Source organism: Gobio gobio (genome assembly GCF_949357685.1).
Source record: "Gobio gobio genome assembly, chromosome: 15".
Classification (NCBI taxonomy): Eukaryota; Metazoa; Chordata; class Actinopteri; order Cypriniformes; family Gobionidae; genus Gobio; species Gobio gobio.
Genome location: NC_137108.1, coordinates 14,907,593 through 14,932,599, shown reverse-complemented (window position 1 = coordinate 14,932,599; position 25,007 = coordinate 14,907,593). Strand labels below are relative to the sequence as shown.

Below are 25,007 nucleotides of genomic sequence, written 5' to 3'. Positions count from 1 at the left end.
TGACTTTTGGTAGTGTTTTGTGATGTCCAGAGTTGATCTGTTCATCTTTTTTTTTGACTGTCACCATTGTTGAGATTCATATGCGGATTCTTCATGTCTATGTGAGTCTAAAGGGCACCATAGTACAAACCATTTATGTATTTCAAGAGTTTAAAAATCCTTCATAACCGATTCCTAATCACTGTTTGATATTTTACAAATTGTCACAGTTTTGGTAATGAAAAATAAGGGTAACGTGAGATGTATATATTAAAAAAAAAGGTTTTGTTTAGGGAATAGACAATGAATGAGATGAAAGAACCAAGCATTTCATTATGTTTATGTCACAATCAATAACACCTGATCACAAGTGTTTTGCTACAACAAATGTGTCTAAGAAACACACAGTTATAGAAGCCAAAGAAAAACTATTGTTACAAAGTCAAGGGTCAAGAGCCCAACTGAAGCAAACACTTATCCCCATAATGGTGACCAAACATTTTCATTTAAACATCAAAAGTTAATTTGATCTGTTAATTTTCTATAAGAGCTTCTGTAGATGTCTGACAGAAATAAAGTAAATCTGGTGAGTAATAAGTGAAGCTGGTAATGCTGTTTGTGGAGTTGTTTAATCCTCCTCTGCTTTAATGTCTTCTTTTATTTTCAGTTGATTTCATCTAAGGCTGTGGCTGAAGTCAGTTGTACTTCTCTTTCCTTGAGTGGTTCTGCTTGTTAACAGCAGGTGCTCATCACTAATTCTCAATTATCACTTAATTAATATCTTAATTATCTCAATAACTTCAACAATGCTTCAATTACTCTAACACTCTGTAGTGTGGACACATATAAGTGTTCATTTAAAACTGAAGATTTTGCTGTGGAGTTTAAAGGGTTAAAGGAATTAGATGAAAATTAACGGTAAACAACTGTAAATTAATTTACGGAAAAGTACTGTAAAAAAACCAGCAGTTTACTGGCAACCAGAGCTGCCAGTAGATTACCGTAAAATCAAAGAAAAAACAGTAATATACTGTTAAACGTAACAGTCAGATTTACCAGATGAATCAAGATATTTTCACTGAAATAGTAGTGAAAGTTAATAGAAAAAAGTTGTGCAAAGTCTGTAACTGATAAGGAGAGTAAATATTGAAATGAACTGTTTCTATGTGTTGTTGCACAAGATGATATAGAAGAGATCTTTTAGTTGAATTAATTTGTTTTGTGGGTCACCATTGTGCTGGAGAGTTGAGCCTGTGCTTCAGTCCAGGATGAGCAGAGAAACACTGATGAAATGCTGCTTGATGCTTTATTTAAAGTCAGCGACTGTGTTTGCTAATGCAGTTATGAGCTGTTTGTTGAGTAATTTATCACATACATGTGTGCTATTGCTAGCGATGAACTGTAAAAATTGAAGTTAAAGTCATCTACTTTCACTACTACACATTACGTGTTTGCAGTTTATATTAAGAAATGTTCCTTTTCAGTGGACTCAAATTAAATGTTTACAGTACAAACACCATATGAATGCTAGTTTTAAAATGATAACTGTTTGAAGCAATCAGTTTTTCAAATGAAAAGAGTTACCTTTCATGGTATTATTACGGTAACATACTGTAAAAAAGGAGAGCTGTAAATAAACAGTAGAGGGCTGTAAATTAACAGTATATTGCTGGCAACCACAGCTGCCAGTAGATTACCATTATTTTACAGCACAATTTTTTACAGTGTGGCAACTATAGTTGCCGGTTGGCTTAACAATTAAAGGGGGGGGGGGGGCGCAAAACTCAATCTCGCCTAGGGCAACTAAAGAGAGCCGGCCCTGCTCTTGATGTTTTAGAGATTCACCCCTTCACTGTTGTGTGCTTTTGTTTCTGCATCGTGGCTGATTTGTAGATTGTACGCACAAAAATCTCTGTATTTTCATATTTTTGCCAATTTCCCATTCATTTCCTATGGGGGTCATTTTTGACTCGAAGACCCTGAGTGTGACAAAAAATTTTCTCAACCACTTAGACTTTTCAAATCCTGTCCCCAATTGTTTTGTGTGTTCATATACCAAGTACCAATAAAGTCACCAAGTTTCGTACTATTCCGATGAAGCTACCATTTTTTACATTTTTTATTTTAAAAAATTTAACCCTAGAGGGTTAAAGCCTAATAAATTTTGAAATTGGCAGCTTTCAGTTATACTGTAATGTAACGTCATTAATGTTTCATATTGAGATGGGATACGGATAAAGTTAGGGACAGGTGTGGTGGTAGGCTAAGTTTATGGGTAGGGTTAGGTGTAAGGGAATGGTCAACAATGTCATTATACATGTAACTACAGAACTTAATTACAGATGTAATTACATGCAGGTAATTTTTTTTTATGTAAGTACAATGTAAAAACATGTATTTACACAATAAGTGCATTGTATCAAATTATTAATTTTAATTTAAATATATTAGTTAAGGCAACCTAATATAAAGTGGATCCAATATCTTTTATACATAAAACAGTAATGTTCAAAATTTGATTGTAATTTGTGACTTAATTTGCCCCTACTTAGTAAATGAAAAATAAATGAACAATGTATTAAATCAATGATTCAGATTTAAAATAATGCAATTCATTTTTGAAAGGTTTATCTGTTCTATTATATAGGGCAAATCATTTAGTTTATTACAAAAAATAAGATCCTCCAAACACACATCTGTAGGACAGGAAAATACAAGATTAACATTGACAAATTTGTTTTGATGTTTGTTTACAAACAGTGACATATGCCTCAAATGGAATGGCCAAAACTGGAGGCCAAACTGCTCTCTGCAGTCAAGGCGCAGATGGACACAAATCTCTGCCAAGAAACTCTGCAATAACGCATGTCAGACTCCTGTGGTCAATGCCCCTAATGTAATGTGTATGATCCAATTAGGAAGCTTCTCAGTGTCTTATTTGTATGACCATAAGTACAAAAGTATTCATATGAAATTTCCTGTATCATTGTGGTTGACATACCATATTGAAGACAGCCATGATCAGGATGAGGGCTGTGGTTGCCATGGTGAGGGTGATGCGTGGCCAGGGCTTGTTGGCAATGATTCCGGAGGATCTAAGGATCCAGAGCCAAGATGCGGAGGACGTCTTATTGCAATGCTAGTGTTGGTCAATTCAAATGAAAATAATACAGAGAGCATAAGTAAAATCTTTTATTCATAGAATTCAACAGAACGTCTCTTAACTCTTAAAGAAGAATTTATTATATAAATGTATTTAAATATACGATATATTCCATTAGTGCAGTACTAAATTATGTGGTGGGATGAATTGTATTATTGTGGTATGCCTTAGGAAATCTGTATAACTAATCCTCAACTGACGCAAGGTTATCACAAGGTCATGGTGCATGGAGAATAAATTCATGATTCATCATATTTCATGCACCATTTTTTTCTTGTACATTTGGGAAATCTCCCAATAGTTGAAGCCTTCGGAAAAAAAATCAAGCAACCTACTCAAGCTGTGGGAGCTGAGTCAACATAACTATCACAGTATTAAATAAGCATAAGACCTTCCAAAATGTACACACAATGAACATGACCAACATGTAAAGCTCTAAAATTTGTTATATATTTTTACTGCTATTTACTGTAAGAAGCAATACCAATTAGATTTTTAATGCAGGATTATCTGTCTAATATATAAAGCATGCTCTATTGTTTCTAGATGCTTTCATTGAGTCAAACTAAAGACTCACTTATTTTTGCAATGTCCTTGCACTCCAAAAGATAGGGAATATAGCAATGACAACTATATGTGTTCTGCACCAGGTGTTCTCAAATGGTGGTTTGTGCAAAGTTAGGATCGGGAGGAGAAAATGCATCCCATATCTTTCTTTTCTTCATGTTAAAGGTTATAAGTCAAAGGTTGTAAGAAAATACAATCCAAATTCAATTAAACAGATTTAAACTATGCTAGGTTAAAGTAAAATCTAGCCAAAGCCAGAACCACTGCTTTATCATTATGGAAAAGAAGTGTGCTTATTTACTTAAATTGCTTAAAATGTACTTCACATCTTAGAAGTATATTTTAAAAAATGTACTTGCAGATGATGAAAATGTATTAAATCAAAGGACACAAGTGTACTTCATGACATATTTCATGACACTTTCATTCTCAACACACTTAAGTGCACTTTTTTTAGTATCTTTAAACTATATTTTAAATATTGTATTAATAATGTGTCATGCTTTAAAGAAAGAAACATTTATCTTGATGTGTTGACTAAAGCACATGTAAAGTATTTGATTACAATTTATAATTGTGTTTTTAAAGTAAATCTATTGGGTTGGCAATTGAAAATCGATAATTAAAGATAGGAATCTATGGAAGCTTGTTTCCGCCACAGAATAAAAAAATAAAAAAGGTAATTGCGACTTTTTATCTCACAATTGGACATTATAACTCACAATTCTGACTTTGTAACTTGCAATTGCGACTGTATATCTCACAATGCTGAGAAAAGAAGTCAGAATTGTGAGTTATAAAGTCAGAATTGTGGGATATAAAATCAGAATTGTGTGAAATAAACTCGCAATTACGAGAAAAAAAGTCAGAATTGTGAGTTTATCTTGTGACTTTATATCACGCTATTCTGAGATTTTTTTTTTTTTTTTTTTAATGTTTTATTTTGTGGCTTCCATAGGAAGGGGATACATTTTTTAATAAAAAATTTGATTCCTGTGTGCATTTTAATGTGGTTTTAAATCATTCAAGTGCGAGAAGACTTGAAAGAGAACTCAATTCGGCACTCACTGCCGCTCATATAGTGCAATAATACTGAATTTAGCTCTCTTTCGCGTCTTCTTGCGCTTGAATGGACAAATGCACACTAAATTATGTCAAAATATCCTTGTAAACAGTCAGTTTTGTCTTAAGTGAACATAAACAGTTGAGAAAGAAAGTGCATGTGTAACAGTATATTGGATCTGTACATTAGGTCTTGAAGTGACAGCAGGCTAATAACCTTGCTGCTGTCTATGTCATTACTGTAAGTCAAATAAATGAGAAAAAAAAATCACTGAGTGATCTTGACTGAAAAACTTTTGTAACTTTAATAAGGATTAATCAATATTTTATTTCTAAAAAGAAAACATTGCAGTGTTATGTTACATTTTATTTCAATTTATGAACTTTGTTCAGTTGTATTTATTTGTGCTATTGCTAATTTGCCTATTTGTTCTTATTGTATTACTGAGTGTATACTTCTCTTTATTAATGTTTGTGTTAGTGTATATTAGTATATTAGTTTGTCTAGTTTATTAGTTAGTTGTTCTTTAGGCTGCTTATTTAAACAGAATGTTTTGAAGGGAAAAAAAAGACTATGATAAATATGTTTGACTTCATAATGTGTCTTACCATATTGGAATTGAAACTGGTAATGGATAAGAATCGGAATCAATAATCAGAATCGGAATCGCAATTGCTAAAATGATATGTGCAATAAAATATGATAAACATAAAATGATATATAGTAAATTAAATTGCAGCTTCATCATTACAAACACATTTAAAGGTCCCATGGCATGAAATTTTCATTTTGTGAGGTTTTTTTAACATTAATATGAGTTCCCCATAGCCTGTATATGGTCCCCAAGTGGCTAGAAATGTTGATAGATGTAAACCGAGTTCTGGCTGTCCTGCTCTGCCTTTGAGAAAATGAGAGCTCAGACGAGCCGATCTGGAATCATCCCTGTTATGCCGTCATAACAGGTAAGGTTACCTCCCCTTCCTCTGCTTTGCCTGCCCAGAGAATTTGGAGAAAATAGATTCCGTTTATCAGTCGCGATGTCAGCACAGGCTTTACAATCAGACTTTTACCATATGGATTCGACAGCACCGCCACAAACAGTGAGTAACAGTGTTCATTAATGCCTGATCTGTGATCAGTGATTTCTGATGTGTAGCTAATCATTCAAGTTCACACAGACATCTTGATGCCCTCAGCGTGATGCATCAGTGAATCAAGCCAGTGAGTAAAACGATCAACTTCACATCGTTTCTCTTAGTAGCATGCATTTTGATTAGACTCTAGATTAGTGTAGTGTAGTGATATCGCGAGAACAAGGGGTTGGACGGGAGAGTGATCACGAGAGTGAAGAGAGTGATCATGTAGTTGAGAGTGTGTTAATAAAAGTTGAGATAACAACGATACAGACTGGTTATTGAGAACAACTACACAACATAAAGGGCGACGAGGATGAAAACATAAAAGAACAAGTAGGATTACCGTTCAACTGGCACTGGAAACGACATCTGGATCTGAAAGACTGACAGAGCTGGCATGGAGGGCGAAGAAGAGGCCATAGTGCGAGCACCGCTGACACATGTCGCACAGGCTCAGTTATCGCCACCTATTCCATTGAACCTCTGAGTTTCGGATTTGTATGCAGAATACAAAACATGGAAAGACTCTTACAGATTCTTTGAGTTGGCCAGTGGAACTATTAATGCTGCTGATGTGGTAAGACGCGCTACTTTTTTGCATTGTATTGGTGCTCCAGTGCAGAGGATTTTTGCGAATCTCCCAGATCCCAAAAATTCATATACGGAGACTGTAAATGCATTAGATGCTTACTTTACTCCACGGAAAAATGTTGTGCTGGAAAGACACAAATTCCGACTGAGATCTCAACTACAAGATGAAACGATTGACGCATTTGTGAATGCATTAAGGACAATCTTGTGAGTTTGGAGCTTTAGAACGTGATATGATACGAGATCAACTCGTAGAGAAATGTGCACATAGACGATTAAGAGATAAATTGTTGCAGGAAGAAGGGTTTACGTTGGAAAGAGCATTAACTGTTGCTAGAATTTTTGAATCAGCCCAAGCAGAGTCTAAAGTGCTTTCAGAAAATAATTTCAAAGAAAAAGACAATCACGTAAACTTTCACGAAAGGTTGAAGCAGTTTGTAACGCTCCCAGACCCGAAAATGTTGCACAGTTACGTTCATTCTTAGGCACTTGTGGATTTTTGATGAAGTTTGTTCCCAATTACGCAAATCTGTCTGAGCCTCTCAGAAAACTGACCAGACAAGGACAAGAGTGGCAGTGGTAATCTGAAGCAGAAAATGTGTTTAAAAGACTGAAAAAAGAATTAACTAGTGAGCCATGCCTAGCATACTTCAACGTAAGTGCTCCAACAGTTGTGATTAGTGATGCAAGTCCAGTTGGACTTGTAGCAGTTTTGCTTCAGATGCAAGAAGATGGAGCTAAGAAGCCTGTAGCATATGCGAGCCGCTCTCTGACACCCATGGAAAGGCGTTACTCTCAGATAGAGCGGGAGGCCCTAAGGTGTGTATGGGCGGTTGAACACTTCAGAGCATATTTGTGGGGAGGCAGATTTACTCTTCAAACAGATCATCGACCTCTCATTTATATGCTCAATCCAGAGAAGTCAAAGTGTTTGCCTCCTAGAATACAAAGACTTGGACTGAGACTGTATCCATACACAGCAAATTTCAGGAGTTGAAAAATCATGAGTTAGACATAAAAGTGTGAATGAGTTACATTTTTTGAGTTCTTTTTTAAATTGTTTAAATTTTGACTACCGTGTGTGTTATTGGATACTACCTGGCTGTGTTGTATTTTGCCGTTCATTCATTGGTGTTCAGGAGCGTGTTTTAACACTACATCTGGAGTTACATTTTGAGAAGTGCGTCACGACACGACCCTGGTTCTGCAGCACAAATAATGGACTTATGTGCTTCGTACTGAGGTAGGTAAAAGTGTATATATACAAAAAAAAAACTATTTCAACATGTTCTATATTTTCTGACAAACACGTTTTGTCATAGCTGTTACGTTATATACTGTGTACTAACGTCTACGACCATGGCAACGTATGAACGTAGCCTATAACTTGTTTCAAAATTTGAAATGGCTATTTGCGCGGGCTTTTTGTCGATGTAAACGAGCTAGCCGTCTTTCCATTTGCTTTGCAGAGAGACCGGATAGCTAGACCGAATGGCTTCAGCCGAGTGCAAGCAAAACTCACGTAGGCAGGCTATCTGACGTTTCTCATGGGGTTTATTATCAGCAACATTCCCATGCACACATGGGGTAACGTTAGTTTGCAACACTTTATGGCGTTACTGAACGGAAAAGTAAACGATAAAGAGCAACAGAAATATATAAAGCATACATGCAGCTCACAGCTCGTGCTCCATCTAAGGACTGCCGTGCCCACTCAGCGAGTGAGTAAAATAAGTGCCTTCCCCCTTAAAGGAGCAGCACCGAATTGTACTTGTTACACATTCACCGTGTTTCTGAAAATGAGTGTTTTGCCGTCAAATTGAAGTTAACTTTAATGCCGACGAGGTAACGTAATTCTCTCTGTTAGCTGCCTATATGTTTTGCTGTTAGATTTTACAGTATGACAGCAATTGTTTTCAAAGTGTGTCCATGCATTGAATTTCTGAACCAAATGTATGAATTTGCTCAAATAAAGACAGTAAATCAAGAGTATTGTGTTCAGTGTAGTCATTTCCACATAAAACATATTGTGTCAAATAAATGTTAACTCGTGTTAAGAAGTGTTAAATAAAATGTGTTTCAAGTGTTAATTGTTAACACTGGTAAGGAGTTTATATTATAATTAACTAGATTTCAGAGTTCTCTCCGTAGGATTAGTATTTGAACTCCAGAAGAGTTCAATTTTAACTTGTTTTTTTGATGGTCACGCATGTACACTCAGATTGAGTTGATTTTAACTAACAGGGAGTTTATTCCAAAAAACAGAATTTGCTGTGTATGATTACAAGATTGAACACATTGCAGGTAAAGACAATGTTGCAGATTCACTTTCTAGACTTCCTTTACCAGAAACTGAGGACAGCAGTTATGTGGACATGAATATGGACAGAGTGTTGTCTCTAAATATGATGGATGTACAAGCCTTGACTCTTGAGGAACTTAAAAGATCTACAATGGAAGATACTACCTTGACACAACTGATTTCCGTAGTGGAGACAGGACAGCCAGCTTCAATTCCTGAAAGTCTACATCCATATAAACGCTGCTCCGATGAGTTGTCAACCCATGACAGTCTTTTGCTGAGGGGACACAGGATTGTTCTTCCTTCCAAGTTGGTTCAGCAAGCTTTGAAAATTGCACACGATCAAGGTGTAATTCGCACAAAGCAATTTTTGAGAAGCAAATTCTATTTGCCAAATATGGACATGGATGTAGAAAGAATGATCAAAAACTGTAATGCGTGTGTTCTGAATCAACCCTTGCATGAAGATCAACCACTTCTTCCATTGGAACTACCACCCAGACCGTGGACCAAGATAGGTGTTGATTTGGTGGGTCTTATTCAGAATGTCTATATACTCACTGTTATAGACTATTACACATCATATCCTGAAGCAGTAGTCATTGCCGACATAACTTCTGAGACCGTTACCAAGGAAATGATGAAGATATTTGCCCGATTTGGGTATCCCTTGGAAGTAGTCACTGACAACGGGAAGCAATTTGTCAGTAAAGTCTTCGAAGCTTTTCTGAGAACTAGTGGAGTTAAGCACATTAAGGCCTCACCTTACTACCCCAAAAGTAACGGTAAAATTGAAAGATTTCATCGTTACTTGAAGAAAGCTTTCAAAGCAGCTAAAAGTGAGGGAAGGAATTGGAGAGAAGATCTCTCAAAGATTCTTCTTGCCTATTGATCCACACCGCATAGAGCATCGGGTGAGACACCAGCTTATCTGATGTTTGGACGAGATGTGCGTACGAAGTTGCCTAGTCTCATAGCTGACAAGAGAGAAACAAAAGACATTGAAAGTCATCATAAAAGCTAGAATGAGAAAATGAAACAGTATGCAGACATGACAAGACGAGCCAAAGAACACAACTTTAAGTTAGGAGGTGTTGTATATGTGGCGAGTATGGAAAATGGAAAGCTGGACTCTAAGTATAGAGACACTCGCTATGTACTGCTGAGGCATACATCGGACAATTCCTTTGAAATGGTGAATGTAGAGGATGGCTCAAGTATTGTGAGAAATGTGAAGCACATTCGTCATGTTCCTGTTCAGCTAGAGATTAGCATACCAGAGCCTGCAGAAACATAAAGCGATCAAGGAACTCAAGAGACAGTGGTCAAGTCAGATTCCACGAAAGAGCCACAGAGTTCTTCTGTTACAGTTCCAGACACTGGTAGCAAGCCTTTGACTACCCGTAGTGGTAGAGTGATTAAGAAACCTGCTTGTTTCAAGTACATGGTTATGTAAAAGTTTGAGTATGTTTGTTGACTGTTTAGGCAGTTTTGATTGAAACAATATAGTAGTATATTGTTTCAAGGACATGGTTATGTAAAAGTTTCAGTATGTTTGTTGACTGTTTAGTCAGTTTTGATTGAAACAATATAGTATTATATTGTGTTCAGCGTAACTGTAACAAAGGGGTTGAAACCAAAAGTATTTTGTTATTTGACAAGATAAGTTCTCTAATACTAACAAAGGGAGGGATGTAGTGTAGTGATATCGCGAGAACAAGGGGTTGGACGGGAGAGTGATCACGAGAGTGAAGAGAGTGATCATGTAGTTGAGAGTGTGTTGATAAAAGTTGAGATGACAACGATACAGACTGGTTATTGAGAACAACTACACAACAATTAGCGATCAAAGGACACTCTCTTTATAATGTTCGGATCTGTCAATCACAAGTCGCGAGTGTATCTGCACACTTGTCCAAACTGCCGTTATAATGAATGACGCTGTTATACTGCACAAAGCTCTTACTGTATTCATGTCGATGTCGTGTTTGCTGTTAGTTGTGGTGAAAGCATTTTGTGAGAGAAAACGCACTGCAATGACGAGATCACTGCATTCACGCGATCAACAGACTGTCTGTGTAACTTACTCATGCTCATCACTGCAGCCTTTGATGTGATGGGAATAGATCTAAAAAATAATGCTATAATCAACACTTTGACGATTCGTTCCACATGTTACGAAGAAGAAGAAGAATGCAAAGATGTCAGCCAATCACAACAGTGGGCGTTTTCACTGAAGTCTCACAGCAGACACGCCCCTTGAAACAGAGCATTCAAGCCAGAGGGCTAATATCAGTATAGAAAAAATGCTTTTTATTTCTAAATTATGACATTTTTTGATGTAAAAACCATACTAACAATATAAGTACACCTCAGGAAACATTATAAAATAATAAAAAATCCATGTCATGGGACCTTTAAATACATGACATACAATTTTCAATAGAAATAGCATTGAAGTATATTTTAGTTTACCATTCTTGCCAGTACACAGTACAGCTTAACCATATTTTTAAAAAAGGATTATGAACTTAACTTAAGTGGGTCAAAAGGCCTCAACTAATTACATTTAATATACATTTGCAAACTATAATACATTTATTTAAACTATAATATATTTTGTATTTATTTGTAAACAACTTGCAGTTGTGTCCAAAACATTATATTCATATAATATGTATATATTTTTTTAAATATTATTTTTGTAATACATACTCTTTTTAAAAGTGTACTTCTTTTTCCACAAGAGTACAGAATGCTCCAGACAATAGCAGACAAATGTATTTCTTCTAAAAAAAGTGCAAATAGCTCTAGGCAAATAGCTCTAGGTCATTTTATGAACCTAACTTAATGTAATTGTCTTGTGTGAAATGGATGAGCCACCCCTTGCTAAGACTTTGTTGACATGAAAAGAAACACTAGACTCCACTGTGACTTACCAAGAAATGCCCAATGAAGCAAATGAGCAGAATCACAGACAGAATTAAGAAGGACATTCCAAATGATATTCCCAATACTGCAGTCCTGAAATAGACAGAGAGGACATGGGTATTAAATCCCAAACGGAAGAGAGTGAGAACAGGTGTTCTCGCTCACAAATTCATTCTGACATCTCCAAATCAAATTCAACAAATTCACCCTGACAGCTACAGTTCACAACAATTCACTACAATCTTGTGTTGTCATGCACTGTGAAACATGTGCAGAGAATGAATGAACATACTTTGGCAGGACCAGGATCTGCACGATAAAGATGCAGAAGAATATCAAGCAGGCACAGGTGATGTAATATTTGAAGGCCGGCAGGGTCGTTGCTCTATACTGCAGGGAATAGACACACTGTTCTCACAGAGCATCTAACTCTTCTATCTTTTTAAATTTAGTTGACTGATTCATCTCATTCCATGACTACACTTCAAGTAAACATTGGCTTGCGAAGTATCAATGCTTACCTCTTTTTCCAATGTTTTATTGTGGAAAAACAAGGATATTCTCTGAATGTCCTCTGATTTGAGCCATTGTCTATGAAAACGAAAAAAAAAAGAAAAAAAAATTATATATATATATATATATATATATATATATATATATATATATATATATATATATATATATATATATATATATATATATATATATATATATATATATATATATATATATATATATATATATATATATGATTAGATAAAACCAGCCAACAAAGAACTGGAAAATTAAACATCAGGGGTAAGCTGAGAAATTAGTTGACCTACTTTTGAGAAGTGATGCCATCAAACGTTCGAATCATCCTCTCATTGAGTTCCTCCTCAAAACGCTTCTTCTGAGATTTTGTTCTGAAGAGGACACTGACTTATTAATGACTCTTTGTCATGCCTTCAAAAACATTTAAAATATCTTGACCATTTCAATTAATTACATATTCCTTGTACTGTAAATATTTCAATATTATGTATATTACAAAAGTCAAAACATATCTATGAAGGTAGCATTTTAAGGTAGCATATGCATGCTTCCGACATGAAGGTTATTCAAGTAGATCCTAAGATACCTTGTTTCTAAGACAGCATCATGTGCCATACACTATATTGTCAAAATTATTGAGACACCCCTCCAAATCATTGAATTCAGGCGTTCCAATCACTTCCATTGCCAAAGGTGAATAAAATCCAGCACATAGGCATGCAGACTGCTTCTACAAACATTGAATGGGTCACTCTCAGGAGCTCAGTGAATTCAGGCGTGGTACCGTGATAGGTTGCCACCTGTGCAATAAGTCGTACGTAACTTTGTGTAGCCTTCAGATTAGCTTAAGAAGAGTGCGTAGAAAGCTTCAAGGAATGAGTTTCCATGGCTGAGCATCTATATTCGAGCCATACATCACCAAGTGCAATCCAAAGTGTCGGATGCAGTGGTGTAAAGCACCAAGCAAAGAGAACGGTACTTGCCTGACTGCATTGTGCTAAGTGTAAATTTTGGTGGGGGGGGGGGGGGGGGTTATGGTACGGGGGTTGTTTTTCAGGGTTTGGTCTTGGCCCCTTAGTTCCAGTGAAAGGAACTCTTAATGCTTCAGCATACCAAGACATTTTGGACAATTTCATGCTTCCAACTTTGTGGGAACAGTTTGGTGATGGCCCTTTCCTGTTCCAACATGACTGCACACCAGTGCACAAAGCAAGGTCCATAAAGACATGGGTGAGCGAGTCTGGTGTAATGGAACCTGACTGGCCTGCACAGAGTCCTAACCTCAACCCGCTAGAACACCTTTGGGATGAATTAGAGCGGAGACTGCGAGCCAGGCCTTCTCGTCCAACATCAGTGCCTGATCTAAAAAATGTGCTTATAGAAGACTGGTCAAAAATTCCTAAATATACTCCTAAATCTTGTGGAAAGCCTTCCCAGAACAGTTGAAGCATTTATAACTGCAAAGGGTGGGCCAACTCCATATTAAACCCTACGGATTAAGAATGGGATGTCATTAAAGTTCATGTGCATGTAAAGGCAGGCGTCCCAAACCGTTTGGCAATATAGTGTACATATATGACAGCTCACCAGGTTTTAGAGCAGATCAAATACTGTAGCATAACTGCCTTTTAGTAGGCTCAAATAATCTGATTGTTGAAAAAAGATACAGAACTTAAATCACCTCTCTGAACGTCTCTGAAAGTGGTACTGGCCCATGGGGACATCCTGTTAATAAGGAAGGAGTAGGTGGTGAGTAATTTTAGCAGTAGGGACATATCAATAAAGTAACAAAAGACATAAGAACAAAAGTTTCTTGCAACTATATATATTTATATATATAACCAACTATATATATATATTATTTTTATTATTATTATTTTTTTCTTAAATTAATACTTATGTAAATAAGAGATAATTACCAGAATTGTCCCATAATTCCAGAGATGCATTGTATATTTATTTAAATAATGTAATGTAAAATTGTGGTTCTGAACTGTTGGGTCTTGAACCAAAAATCGAGAAAAATTGTCAAATTCAAATACTATAATTTAAGGGATAGTTGACACTGAAAAAAATGAAAATTGTCATCATTTACTCACCCTCAAGTTGTTCCAAACCTGTATGAATTTCTTTCTTCTGCTGAACACAAAAGAAGATATTTTGAAGAATGTTGGTAACCAAAGAGTTAATGGGCCCCATATTTTTCCTCATACTATGGAAGTCAATGGGGCTCATCAACTGTTTGAATGATGAATTTTTATTTTTGGGTCAACTATCCCTTTAACTATATAATTGTACTTAGTTAGAATGGTAAAACATCTTATATTCCTACCATCTATAAGGAGATCTGTATCATCAATATAATTTTTTTTGAAAGGAAATGCACCTTACTTGGTAATATGGTTAATACTAAAGATTGCAGTCAAAATACTGTAGAGTTTCGTTAGACAGACAGCCTTTGATGTTAACATCAGAGGCCGATTCACCAGCTTTGTACTGTATATTAATTTAACAAAGTGTTTGTTTCATGTGTTAGGCAGGTAAATTAAACTTCTGCTTTCAAAATTGTCAGTTGTCATTAAAAAAAAAAATTAAGTAAATTTTTATTTACTTTTGTACAATAAGCAATTATCGGTATAAAGACTATTTTAGGTCTCCACACTAAAATCTAGGCCTTGAAAAAAAAATTGTTCATTGTGTCTCATAGACTTACCGCAGTGTTGATTTTTCCATTCTCATTGGTCATGCTGTCTCGGTGGTGAAGGTTGGCGAAAGGCTTGGCTGCACCCCAGGACTCCAGGTATCTGGTCATCCTCACTGAAGCTCTCATTTTAGCCCCGTCTATGGTGTGTCTGGGTCTGTAGTGGTGTTGAGGACTTTTTCTCTCTGCCTGAAAAAAAATAGTTTTGAAAGAGAGCTTTAGACTTGAAGGAAACAAAAGCAACTGTTCATTTGTTTAGAGATTTTCATACCTTTGGGTTGATCACTAAGTAAGTTATAACTCCATGCTCCTTTAGATAAGGATCACGTTCCTGGCCATCTCCATCCTCAACCTTATATGCCCCATTCAAGTGCTCAAGGGTCACTGAGGTGATGTGGACTCGTCTATTCATCAAGAACTTACAATTACTATTTTCTCACCATATTTTTTTAACAAATTACACATCTTATACAAACTGAAAATGCATATTATTATTAGGCAGTGGCTATTTACACTAAGTGCAAATAGCAATAGATGCTATTTTCACCAAGTGTAAATAGCAACTAGATTATATTTACACTCAGTGAAAATAGCATATTTTCTTAGCGATAATTGCTATTTACACTAAGTGCAAATAGTGATAGATGCTATTTACAATAAGTGAAAATAACGTCTCGGTTACGTATGTAACCCTCGTTCCCTGAAGGAGGGAACGGAGACACCACGTCGGAGTACCGACCAATAGGAATCTCGCTCGAGCAGGGTACAGAGGACATGGCGACGGGACGTGGCGTGGCATCTCCGTTCCCTCCTTCAGGGAATGAGGGTTACATACGTAACCGAGACATTCCCATTCAGTCGGTCACTCTCGACGCCACGTCGGAGTACCGACGAATACACTCAAAAAAAAAAAGGATGCCTAAACATAAGATTTATTTATTTGAGTTGCATATAAATTTTCCATGCATTTGGATTACATAATTTTAACATAAACAAATTAATAAACTTAATGTGATTCATATATGTAAGTCATACATAAATGTAACAGGTAAGATTTATGTAATTGTATTGATAAACTGAATGTGATTCATATATGCCAGTTATATGTGAATGAAACAGGTAAGATTTATGTAATAGCACAGAAAAACGCCCATGTTAAATTAACACTTTCTAGTGTTCATGTGTGTGCTCACTACTGGGTTAAAGTACCATTGAAGCAGTGTTAAAGTTAATCAGATAATTGAGTGATGATTGAGCATTAATGATGACCACTTGATGATAATGAGCAGAATCACTGAAGGAAAGAGAAACACAAGAACTACAACTGACTTCAGCCACAGCCTTAGATGAAATCAACTGAAGAAAAAAAGACATTAAATCTCTGAAGATCTCCGCAGATGAGGATTAAACAACTCCACAAACAGCATCACGCATTACTAACCAGACTGACTTTATTTTTGTTTGTTGTTCACAGTGTTGTTTCTCAGAGATAAAGCATGAACAGGTTTCAGCCTGCAGTCTGGTGATTGGTCACAAGACCAGGTGAGATGTATACGTTTAAGAGGTACAGCAGAGGGCAAGATCTAGTGAATGTGATAGCCAGTCTGAACTTAACAGTATTTTGTAAATTCCCCTTATTGCAAGTTTCCTTGCAATAAGTTTGTCCCTTTAACAGGAATTTGCAGCATATTTTCCACCACCATGATTTGCCTGCAACTACTAACAAAATGAAACTTTTTTAATGAAAATAATAGTTGTATTGCTCCACGGTCCCACTCCATGCTGGAGATCAGTGTTTGCTTTAGTTGGGCTCTTGACCCTTAACCCTTTAACTTAACCCTAATTTTCTCTGGCTCCTTTAACTGTGTGTTTGTAAAGCACATTTGTTATGTCAAGGGAATCCAAGAGAAAATGTTAAACAATTCATGTTGGTGTGAAATAAACAGTTATGGAAATGGAGAAATTAAAGCAAAAGCTCCACTCTCCTCCCGAAAATCTTGAAAAAAAGTCAGTTGGTGCCTCAGTGACAACTTCACTCAGAGGAGCTGTCAATCTCAGCTGTCAATCATGACGTCACACCCCCCGTTTTTATAGCATCAAATAACTAACTAAAACTAAACTTGTTTAAAAAACGAACACTTGTCATAAAAACTGCCTAAAATGACAGAAACCAACTTTGGGAAAAAATTATATGAAGTGTAATTTGATTGTTTAGTTTATCTCGCGTCCATTAGAATACATGGAGGGGCGGGGGTTATGACCTATACTGGAACCAACCACCTGGGGGCGATCGAGACACATAGGCTTCAGTTATTTACAGGAGTGCTACAGGCTTGGCCCAACTTGGTCTGCATTGTTAGGCCGATTTGCACTTGGTGTGAATAGACATTCCGTTATTTATTATGAATAACAACATAACTGAAGCAAACAATTACATAAAAAACTCCACAATGGCTTACCCAGGTACACCACCTGCTTCCATGTGATTAGCTAAAGTCACATCATGAGACCAGACATCATATTGCCATTTCTGGAGGCCAATAACACCACAGAGAACGTTTCCAGAGTGAACACCCACTCGCATGTTAATGTCCACTCCTGTGGCGTCTCGCACTTTCCTATATAGAAAAAATAACAACACATCCTATCATACATTAGAGCATTGATTTAACCTTATGTTGTAACATGATTAGAAATACATTTAGACAAGAGACATGGCTTTGACCTTTTAAAAGGCATGACCTTTTGAATGTTGTTTTTGTCACACTAATTCACAAGTAGCTGGAGATGCATCAAAAGTCGTGAGCATGATCCTGTTGAAAATTACTCATTTACTCATCCTGTTGTTCCTAACCCATGACTTCCTTTCTTCCACGGAGCACAAAAAGAGATGTTTAACAGAATATCATAGCTGCTCTTTTTCATACAACAAATATGAGCATGGACCTGAGGATGTCAAACTCCAAAAAAGCACCATAAAAGCAACTAACTGCTGTGCCAGTGTTGTGTCCCAATTCACCTACTTATACTATGTCCTAAAAGTATGTACTGTTTTTGTGAAGAAGTGTGTAGCAGAAGACTAAACATGCTTTGGGACATACTGCTTCATCATAATTGTGTCTTTAAAGGACAGTTCTGTCACTTAGTTATATGTATCCTGTCACCGTTTAAACTGCCCTGTCAATCATCTTGTCACAGTTAAAATCCTCCACATTCAATTTGATTTGATTCCCTACCGCTTCGGAGAGAAATGCAGTAACATGTTGATCTGCCAGTCGTGGGTCTTTCATGCAGAGAACTCTATTCAAGTGTTTGTGATTTGCATAATGATGCATTTTAAAGTTAATGAAACATATTTTTACAAAAGTTCACAATTTTGTTGCAGATTAAATATAATGTGGATAACATTGAAGAAATATATTTTGTCAGGTTAGATACTGATTATTAATCACTCAAACCCCTTTATCTAAAACTCTCTACTTAACTGTCGGACTCGCACATCCACCATTTTTTATGTTTTAGTTTGCTAACCCTTTTTATTCGTTTTTTAGTTCTAATTGAATCCTCATCCAACGCGCAATGGGTTGTGGGTAATATTAGCCGTTAGAGTGGTAGGGGTATCTTTGAAATACTCATTTCAACATACTACGATTTGAGACACTTAATTTTGAATACTATTTAGGATGGTTATTATACGAATTGGGACAGCATATGACTTCTAAAGCTGTACAATTGCTTCATGTGGCAAGGCAAGGCAAGGCAAGTTTATTTGTATAGCACATTTCATACACAGTGGCAATTCAAAGTGCTTTACACAGAAATTAAGCTTAAAATTATTCATAAGTGAATAAAATAAAAAATAAAAATATATATAGTATAAGTTATAATAGGAATTAAAAGAAAAGAAAAAATAAAGAAAAAATATATAAATAAAAAGTATAATTAAAAATAAAAATAAAAACCGGGTTAAATTGAAACACATAAATTAAGTGGCTACTGTTGGAGCACATCTGATCTGTTCAGGAAGCTGGTTCCAGCTACGGCTGGCATAATAGCTAAAAAGCAGACTCTCCTTGCTTTGAGTAAACCCTTGGTATTTCTAATTGACTTGATCCTGATGATCTGAGTGATCTGTTGGGTTTGTACTTTATAAGCATATCTGCAATGTATTTTGGTCCAAGTCATTGAGTGATTTATATACAAGTAATAGTACTTTAAAATCTATCCTAAATGTAACTGGAAGCCAGTGTAAAGACCTGAGGACTGGTGTGATATGGTCATATTTTCTGGTTCTGCTCAGAATCCTGGTAGCAGCGTTCTGTATGAGCTGCAGCAGTCTAAGGGTCTTTTTGGGAAGGCCAGTAAGAAGACCATTACAATAGTCCAACCTGCTGGTGATAAAAGCATGAATGAGTTTCTCTAAGTCTTGCCTGGAAACAAAGCATCTAATTCTTGCAATATTTTTCAGATGATAGTAAGCTGATTAAGTTATAGCTTTGACATGACTACTGAAACTCAGGTCTGACTCCAAAATCACACCAAGATTCCTGACTTGATTTTTTGATTTTAGACCTTTAGCCTCAAGATATGCGTTCACCTTGAGAATTTCATCTTTGTTTCCAAATGTAGTGATTTCAGTTTTGTCTTTGTTTAACTGAAGAAAGTTTTGGCACATCCAACTGTTAACGTCATCAATGCATTTACATAGAGAGTCAATGGGGCTGTAGTCATTAGGAGATAGGGCTAAGTAGATCTGGGTGTCGTCAGCATAGCTGTGGTAAGCCATTTTGTTATTTTTCATTATTTGACTCAGTGGGAGCATGTACAGGTTGAATAGGAGTGGTGCAAGAATTGACCCTTGTGGGACTCCGCATGTCATGGATGTCCACTCAGACTTATGGTCACCTATACTCACATAATATTATGTGGAGAAAATGTTAAATGTTATTCACTGAAATTCTTCTCCTACTCCATACACTATATTACCAAAAGGTTTGGGACCCCTGCCTTTACATGCATATGAACTTTAATTACATCCCATTCTTAATCCATAGGGTTTAATATGGAGTTGGCCCACCCTTTGCAGCTATAACAGCTTCAACTCTTCTGGGAAAGCTTTCCACAAAGTGTGTTTGTGGGAATTTTTAAACATTCTTCTAGAAGCGCATTTAATTCATCCCAAAGGTGTTCTATCGGGATGAGGTCAAGACTCTGTGCAGGCCAGTCAAGTTCCTCCACACCAAACTCGCTTATCCATGTCTTTATGGACCTTGCATTGTGTTCTGGTGCGCAGTCATGTTGGAACAGGATGGGGCCATCACCAAACTGTTCCCACAAAGTTCGGAGAATTAAATTGTCCAAAATGTCTTGGTATGCTGAAGCATTAAGAGTTCCTTTCATTGGAACAAAGGGGCCAAGCCCAACCCCTGAAAAACAACCCCACACCATAATCCCCCCTCCAAAAAAACTTTAAATTTGGCACAATGCAGTCGGGCAAGTACCGTTCTCCTGGCAACGGCAAACGCAGACTCATCCATTGGATTGCCAGACAGAGAAGCGTGATCCACTACTCTAGAACAGTGTTTCCCAACCTTTTTTCAGTCATGGCACCCTTTGAAAATTTTCTCAATTTTGTGGCACCCCCTCATGCGTTACGCTAGGGGTGTAACGGTACAGATTGCTCACGGTTCGGTTCGTATCACGGTTTTAGGTTCACTGTTTCGGTACGGTTCAGTATTTGCTATGTTCAGGGAAAAAAGGACTACTTTCAAATAAAAATAAAGAAAATAATAAGAACAAATAATTTAAATACAAGCAGCAGCACAAATAAATACTATTGAGCAAAGATACTAATAAAATAAACTATGCTTTTCAGGTTTTTCAGGTCGGTCATTAGTTTTCAGGTACTGAAATTGATCAAATGTAAAATAACATTGCATATTTGAGTGTATAAATTAAAGATTAATCCTATTAAACTTACACAAGCTATTCAATCAAGAGCAGTGAGTGAGTGATGTCCTTGTCTTTTGTTGTTTGACATTAAACAGACAGCAGTAAAGGCTACTGCCCCTTTAAGACCTAAAGCACGGATATGTGTCGTCTTTCTCGACTGTATAAAGTTTACTCAAGGCATATACAGACTATGTCTGCTAGAATACTCATCAAGATGGACATGTTGACATACTTTTTGTGTGAGTTTGTCAGTTCAAGAGCAAGACTTGAAAGATAACTCAATATTTGCGCGCTGTGAGACGCGTGCGCGCTTTCGGATGAGTACACAGAGACACATTTTCTCCCAGCGCGCGCGACTTCTCATTCGCGTCTTCTGGCACTACACCCGGGTGATGACGGCGAAAATGACTGGTCATATTCGAACATCCAGCAGCACTCGCATGCATTGAACATAGTTTACAAAGAGATAATTATTTGAAACGTGAGAAAAAAATAAAAATAAAAAATAAATAAATAATATATATATTTGAAGGACTTTTACACGACACCCCTGCTGGGAAACACTGCTCTAGAGTCCAGTGGCGGTATGCTTTACACCACTGCATCCAACGCTTTGCATTGCACTCTGTGATGTAAGGCTTGGATGCAGCTGCTCAGTCATGGAATCCCATTCCATGAAGCTCTCTACGGACTGTTCTTGCGCTAATCTGAAGGCCACTCAAAGTTTGGAGGTCTGTAGCTATTGACTCTGCAGAAAGTTGGCGACTTATGCACACTGTACATCTCAGCAAGCTTTGTGATTTTATGTGGCCTACCACTTTGTGGCTGAGTTGCTATTGTTCCCAATCTCTTCCACTTTGTTATAATACCATTAACAGTTGTAGTAGTGTAGTGAGTAGTGAGGAAATAGTAGTGAGGAAATTTCACAAATGGACTTACTGCTCAGGTTTTAACCTATCACGGTCCCACGCTTGAATTCAACTGTTTGTAGAAGCAGTCATCATGCTAGGTGCTTGATTTTATACACCTTTGGCCATGGAAGTGATTGGAACACCTGAATTCAATGATTTGGGGGGTGGGGGTGTCCCAATACTTTTGGCAATATAGTGTAGCTCTCAAATCTTCCTTTAGCACATTAAAGATTACAGGACTGACTAAATTATGTTATTGTAATAGAGCAAGTATGCACACAGTTTGCTTAAAACCTGGCCTATTTATTGTAAAATAAAATGCTCTTAATTTTATGCAAATTGAAGTTACTTGTAAATAAATAGAAACAGAATGAATATTTAAATTATATATTTTGTTATCTCCTGTGGCAATGTGCAATAAAGTCAGGTGTTCACAGTGTTGTTTTTCAGAGATAAAGCATGAACAGGTTTTAACCTGCAGTGTGGTGATTGGTCACAAGACCAGGTGAGATGTATATGTTTAAGAGGTACAGCAGAGGGCAAGATCTAGTGAATGTGATAGCCAGTCTGAACTTAACAGTATTTTGTAAATTCCCCCGGTTGATTAAACATTGACAAGTTTCCTTGCAATAAGTTTGTCCCTTTAACAGGAATTTGCAGCATATTTTCCACCACCATGATTTGCCTGCAACTACTAATAGAGAGATTTCATTCTTCCAGGCTTCTGCAGAACAGGAAGAGATAAGAGAAAGACAGCTCTCTCGTCTAGACTTAGCTCCAGTCATTTTCCACAGTCTGACCTCTGAGGCCTCTGACTCATTATCAGGATGGCCAGGTATCATGTCCTTCACAGCAGCCCTGGGCCGAGACCAATCAGCCCCTCTGAGCGGAGGATTATAGGACTGACTAAATTCTGTTATTGTAATAGAGCAAGTATGCACACAGTTTGCTTAAAACTTGGCCTATTTATTGTATAATAAAATGCTTTTAATTTTATGCAAATTTAATTTACTTGTAAATAAAAACAGAATGAACATTTAAATTATATATTTTGTAATCTCCTGTGGCAATGTGCAATAAAGTCAGGTGTTCACAGTGTTGTTTTTCAGAGATAAAGCATGGACAGGTTTGCAAAACATATACTAATTATGAAACTAGGACAGATGTTGTCATGCTAATCAGAGGCAAATAATCTTTTAGCTAAGATTTATTAGAAACAATCAGTAGGTGAATAAGCCCTTTGGAAATGTAGAGTTTGGCATATGTTTAGACCAGTGGTTCACAATTGATTTTTGCAAATGAAGAAGGAAAAGAAAACAAAATTGTTTGTAAAATTTCTAAACAAACATGTAAAATGTATAAAAATTATTATGAACTACATTGGCCAAACAGTACACCGATCAGGCATAACATTATGACTAATATTGTGTTGGTCCCCCTTTTTCTGCCAAAACAGGCCTGATCTGTCGAGGCATGGACTCCACTAGACCATTGAAGGTGTGATGTGGTATCTGGCACCAAGATGTTGGCAACAGATCCTTTAAGTCCTGTAAGTTGCGAGGTGGGGTCTCCATGGACTGGACATTTTTGTTCAGCACATCCCACAGATGCTCACTTGGATTTAGATCTGGGGAATTTGGAGGCCAAATCAACACCTCAAACTTGTTGTGCTCCTCAAACCATTCCTGAACCTTTTTTGCTTTGTGGCAATTATCCTGCTGAAAGAGGGCACAGCCACCAGGGAATACTGTTTCCATGAAAGGGTGTACATGGTCTGCAACAATGCTTAGGTAGGTGGTACGTGTCAAAGTAACAACCACGTGGATGGTTTCCCAAAACATCACACTGCTTTCGCCGGCTTGCCTTCTTCCCATAGTGTATCCTGGTGCCATGTGTTCCCCAGGTAAGTGACGCATGCATCTAGACCCTTTCGCTGATTCACCACTGTTCCTTCCTTGGACCACTTTTGATAGATACTGAACACTGCAGAGCGGGAACACCCCACAAGTTTTGAAGCTGCAGTTTTGGAGATGCTTTGACCCAGTCATCTAGCCATCACAATTTAGCCCTTGTCAAACTCGCTCAAATCCTTACGCTTGCCTATTTTTCCTGCTTCTAACAACTTTGAGGAGAAAGTATTCACTTGCTGCCTAATATATCCCACCCACTAACAGGTGCCATGATGAAGAGATAATCAGTATTATTCACTTCACCTGTCAGTGGTCATAATGTTATGCCTGTATGTTGAAATTAAAACAACAGCAGAAGAGATATTTACCAGCCATGGAAAGTAATGGATAAAATATTAAATTTGTATTAACAACATCAACTGAGAACCACTAGAAGAAAATATGTGAGGCTGAACTTACTTAATAGCTTCGCACATGTCAAGTCCCATCTTCACACAGTTTTTGGCATGATTTGGCAAGGACTCTGGGAGGCCAGATACACAGTAATAACAGTCCCCTAGAATTTTTATTCTCATACATTCATTTTCCTGAAACACACAGAAACAAGGACTTCAACAGTCAGAAAATATTTTGATAAGAGCAGCTTTTGGTAATCATTCTGCAGCATTTAGTTTGAGTTTATTGTATGAAAAGTAATGTATTGTTCAAAGCAGGAGCAAATGGTAAAGCTATTATCAATAAAGTACATGTCAATTACTGGACTGGAGTGACTCATTTTTAGATTCAGTTTACCTTGGCAATCTGATCAAATTTGCCAAATAATTCATTCAACATATGGACCAGCTCTCCAGGTGAGCAATCGCTGGCCAAGCGGGTAAATCCAACAATATCAGCATACAAAATACTGTAAGAGAATATACATTTGTGTGACACAGGAGTGGAAAATTACACTCATAAGATTTATATTTGAAGTCAAACCAAAATGTATTCAAACACCTTCAACATTTTCTCACATTATCACAGTTTATTCACTATAGTTTAGAAAATGGTAATAAAATATGACAAGAACTCAGATCAAGTGTCAGAACAAATTCATCTTGATAATATCAGATAACTTTGATAGAAAAGTATGTAATGGACTACAATCAACCAATCAGCTGTCAGCTGTTAAAGTACACAATTAGATAATACCAATTTAGGTCAACCAATGATCATACAATGCTTAATTTGGTTAAGCATTTTCTGTGGTGTAAAAGGTTGCATTAGC

At 36.8% G+C, this 25,007-nt stretch overlaps 1 protein-coding gene across 1 annotated transcript in view; it reads right to left on the bottom strand.

Annotated features, from left to right (window-relative positions):
• Positions 1-25,007, bottom strand: part of adcy2a (adenylate cyclase 2a) — a gene marked incomplete at its 5' end in the record, with an annotated part of 286,803 nt that overhangs the window by 26,357 nt on the left and 235,439 nt on the right. Inside the window, 11 exons of the mRNA XM_079837559.1 lie at positions 2,981-3,118; positions 11,741-11,825; positions 12,025-12,122; positions 12,254-12,323; positions 12,557-12,637; positions 13,948-13,991; positions 14,980-15,156; positions 15,239-15,371; positions 17,427-17,585; positions 24,200-24,327; positions 24,533-24,644. Coding sequence (XP_079693685.1) covers positions 2,981-3,118; positions 11,741-11,825; positions 12,025-12,122; positions 12,254-12,323; positions 12,557-12,637; positions 13,948-13,991; positions 14,980-15,156; positions 15,239-15,371; positions 17,427-17,585; positions 24,200-24,327; positions 24,533-24,644 — 1,225 coding nt within the window. The remainder of the gene's footprint in view (positions 1-2,980; positions 3,119-11,740; positions 11,826-12,024; positions 12,123-12,253; positions 12,324-12,556; positions 12,638-13,947; positions 13,992-14,979; positions 15,157-15,238; positions 15,372-17,426; positions 17,586-24,199; positions 24,328-24,532; positions 24,645-25,007) is intronic.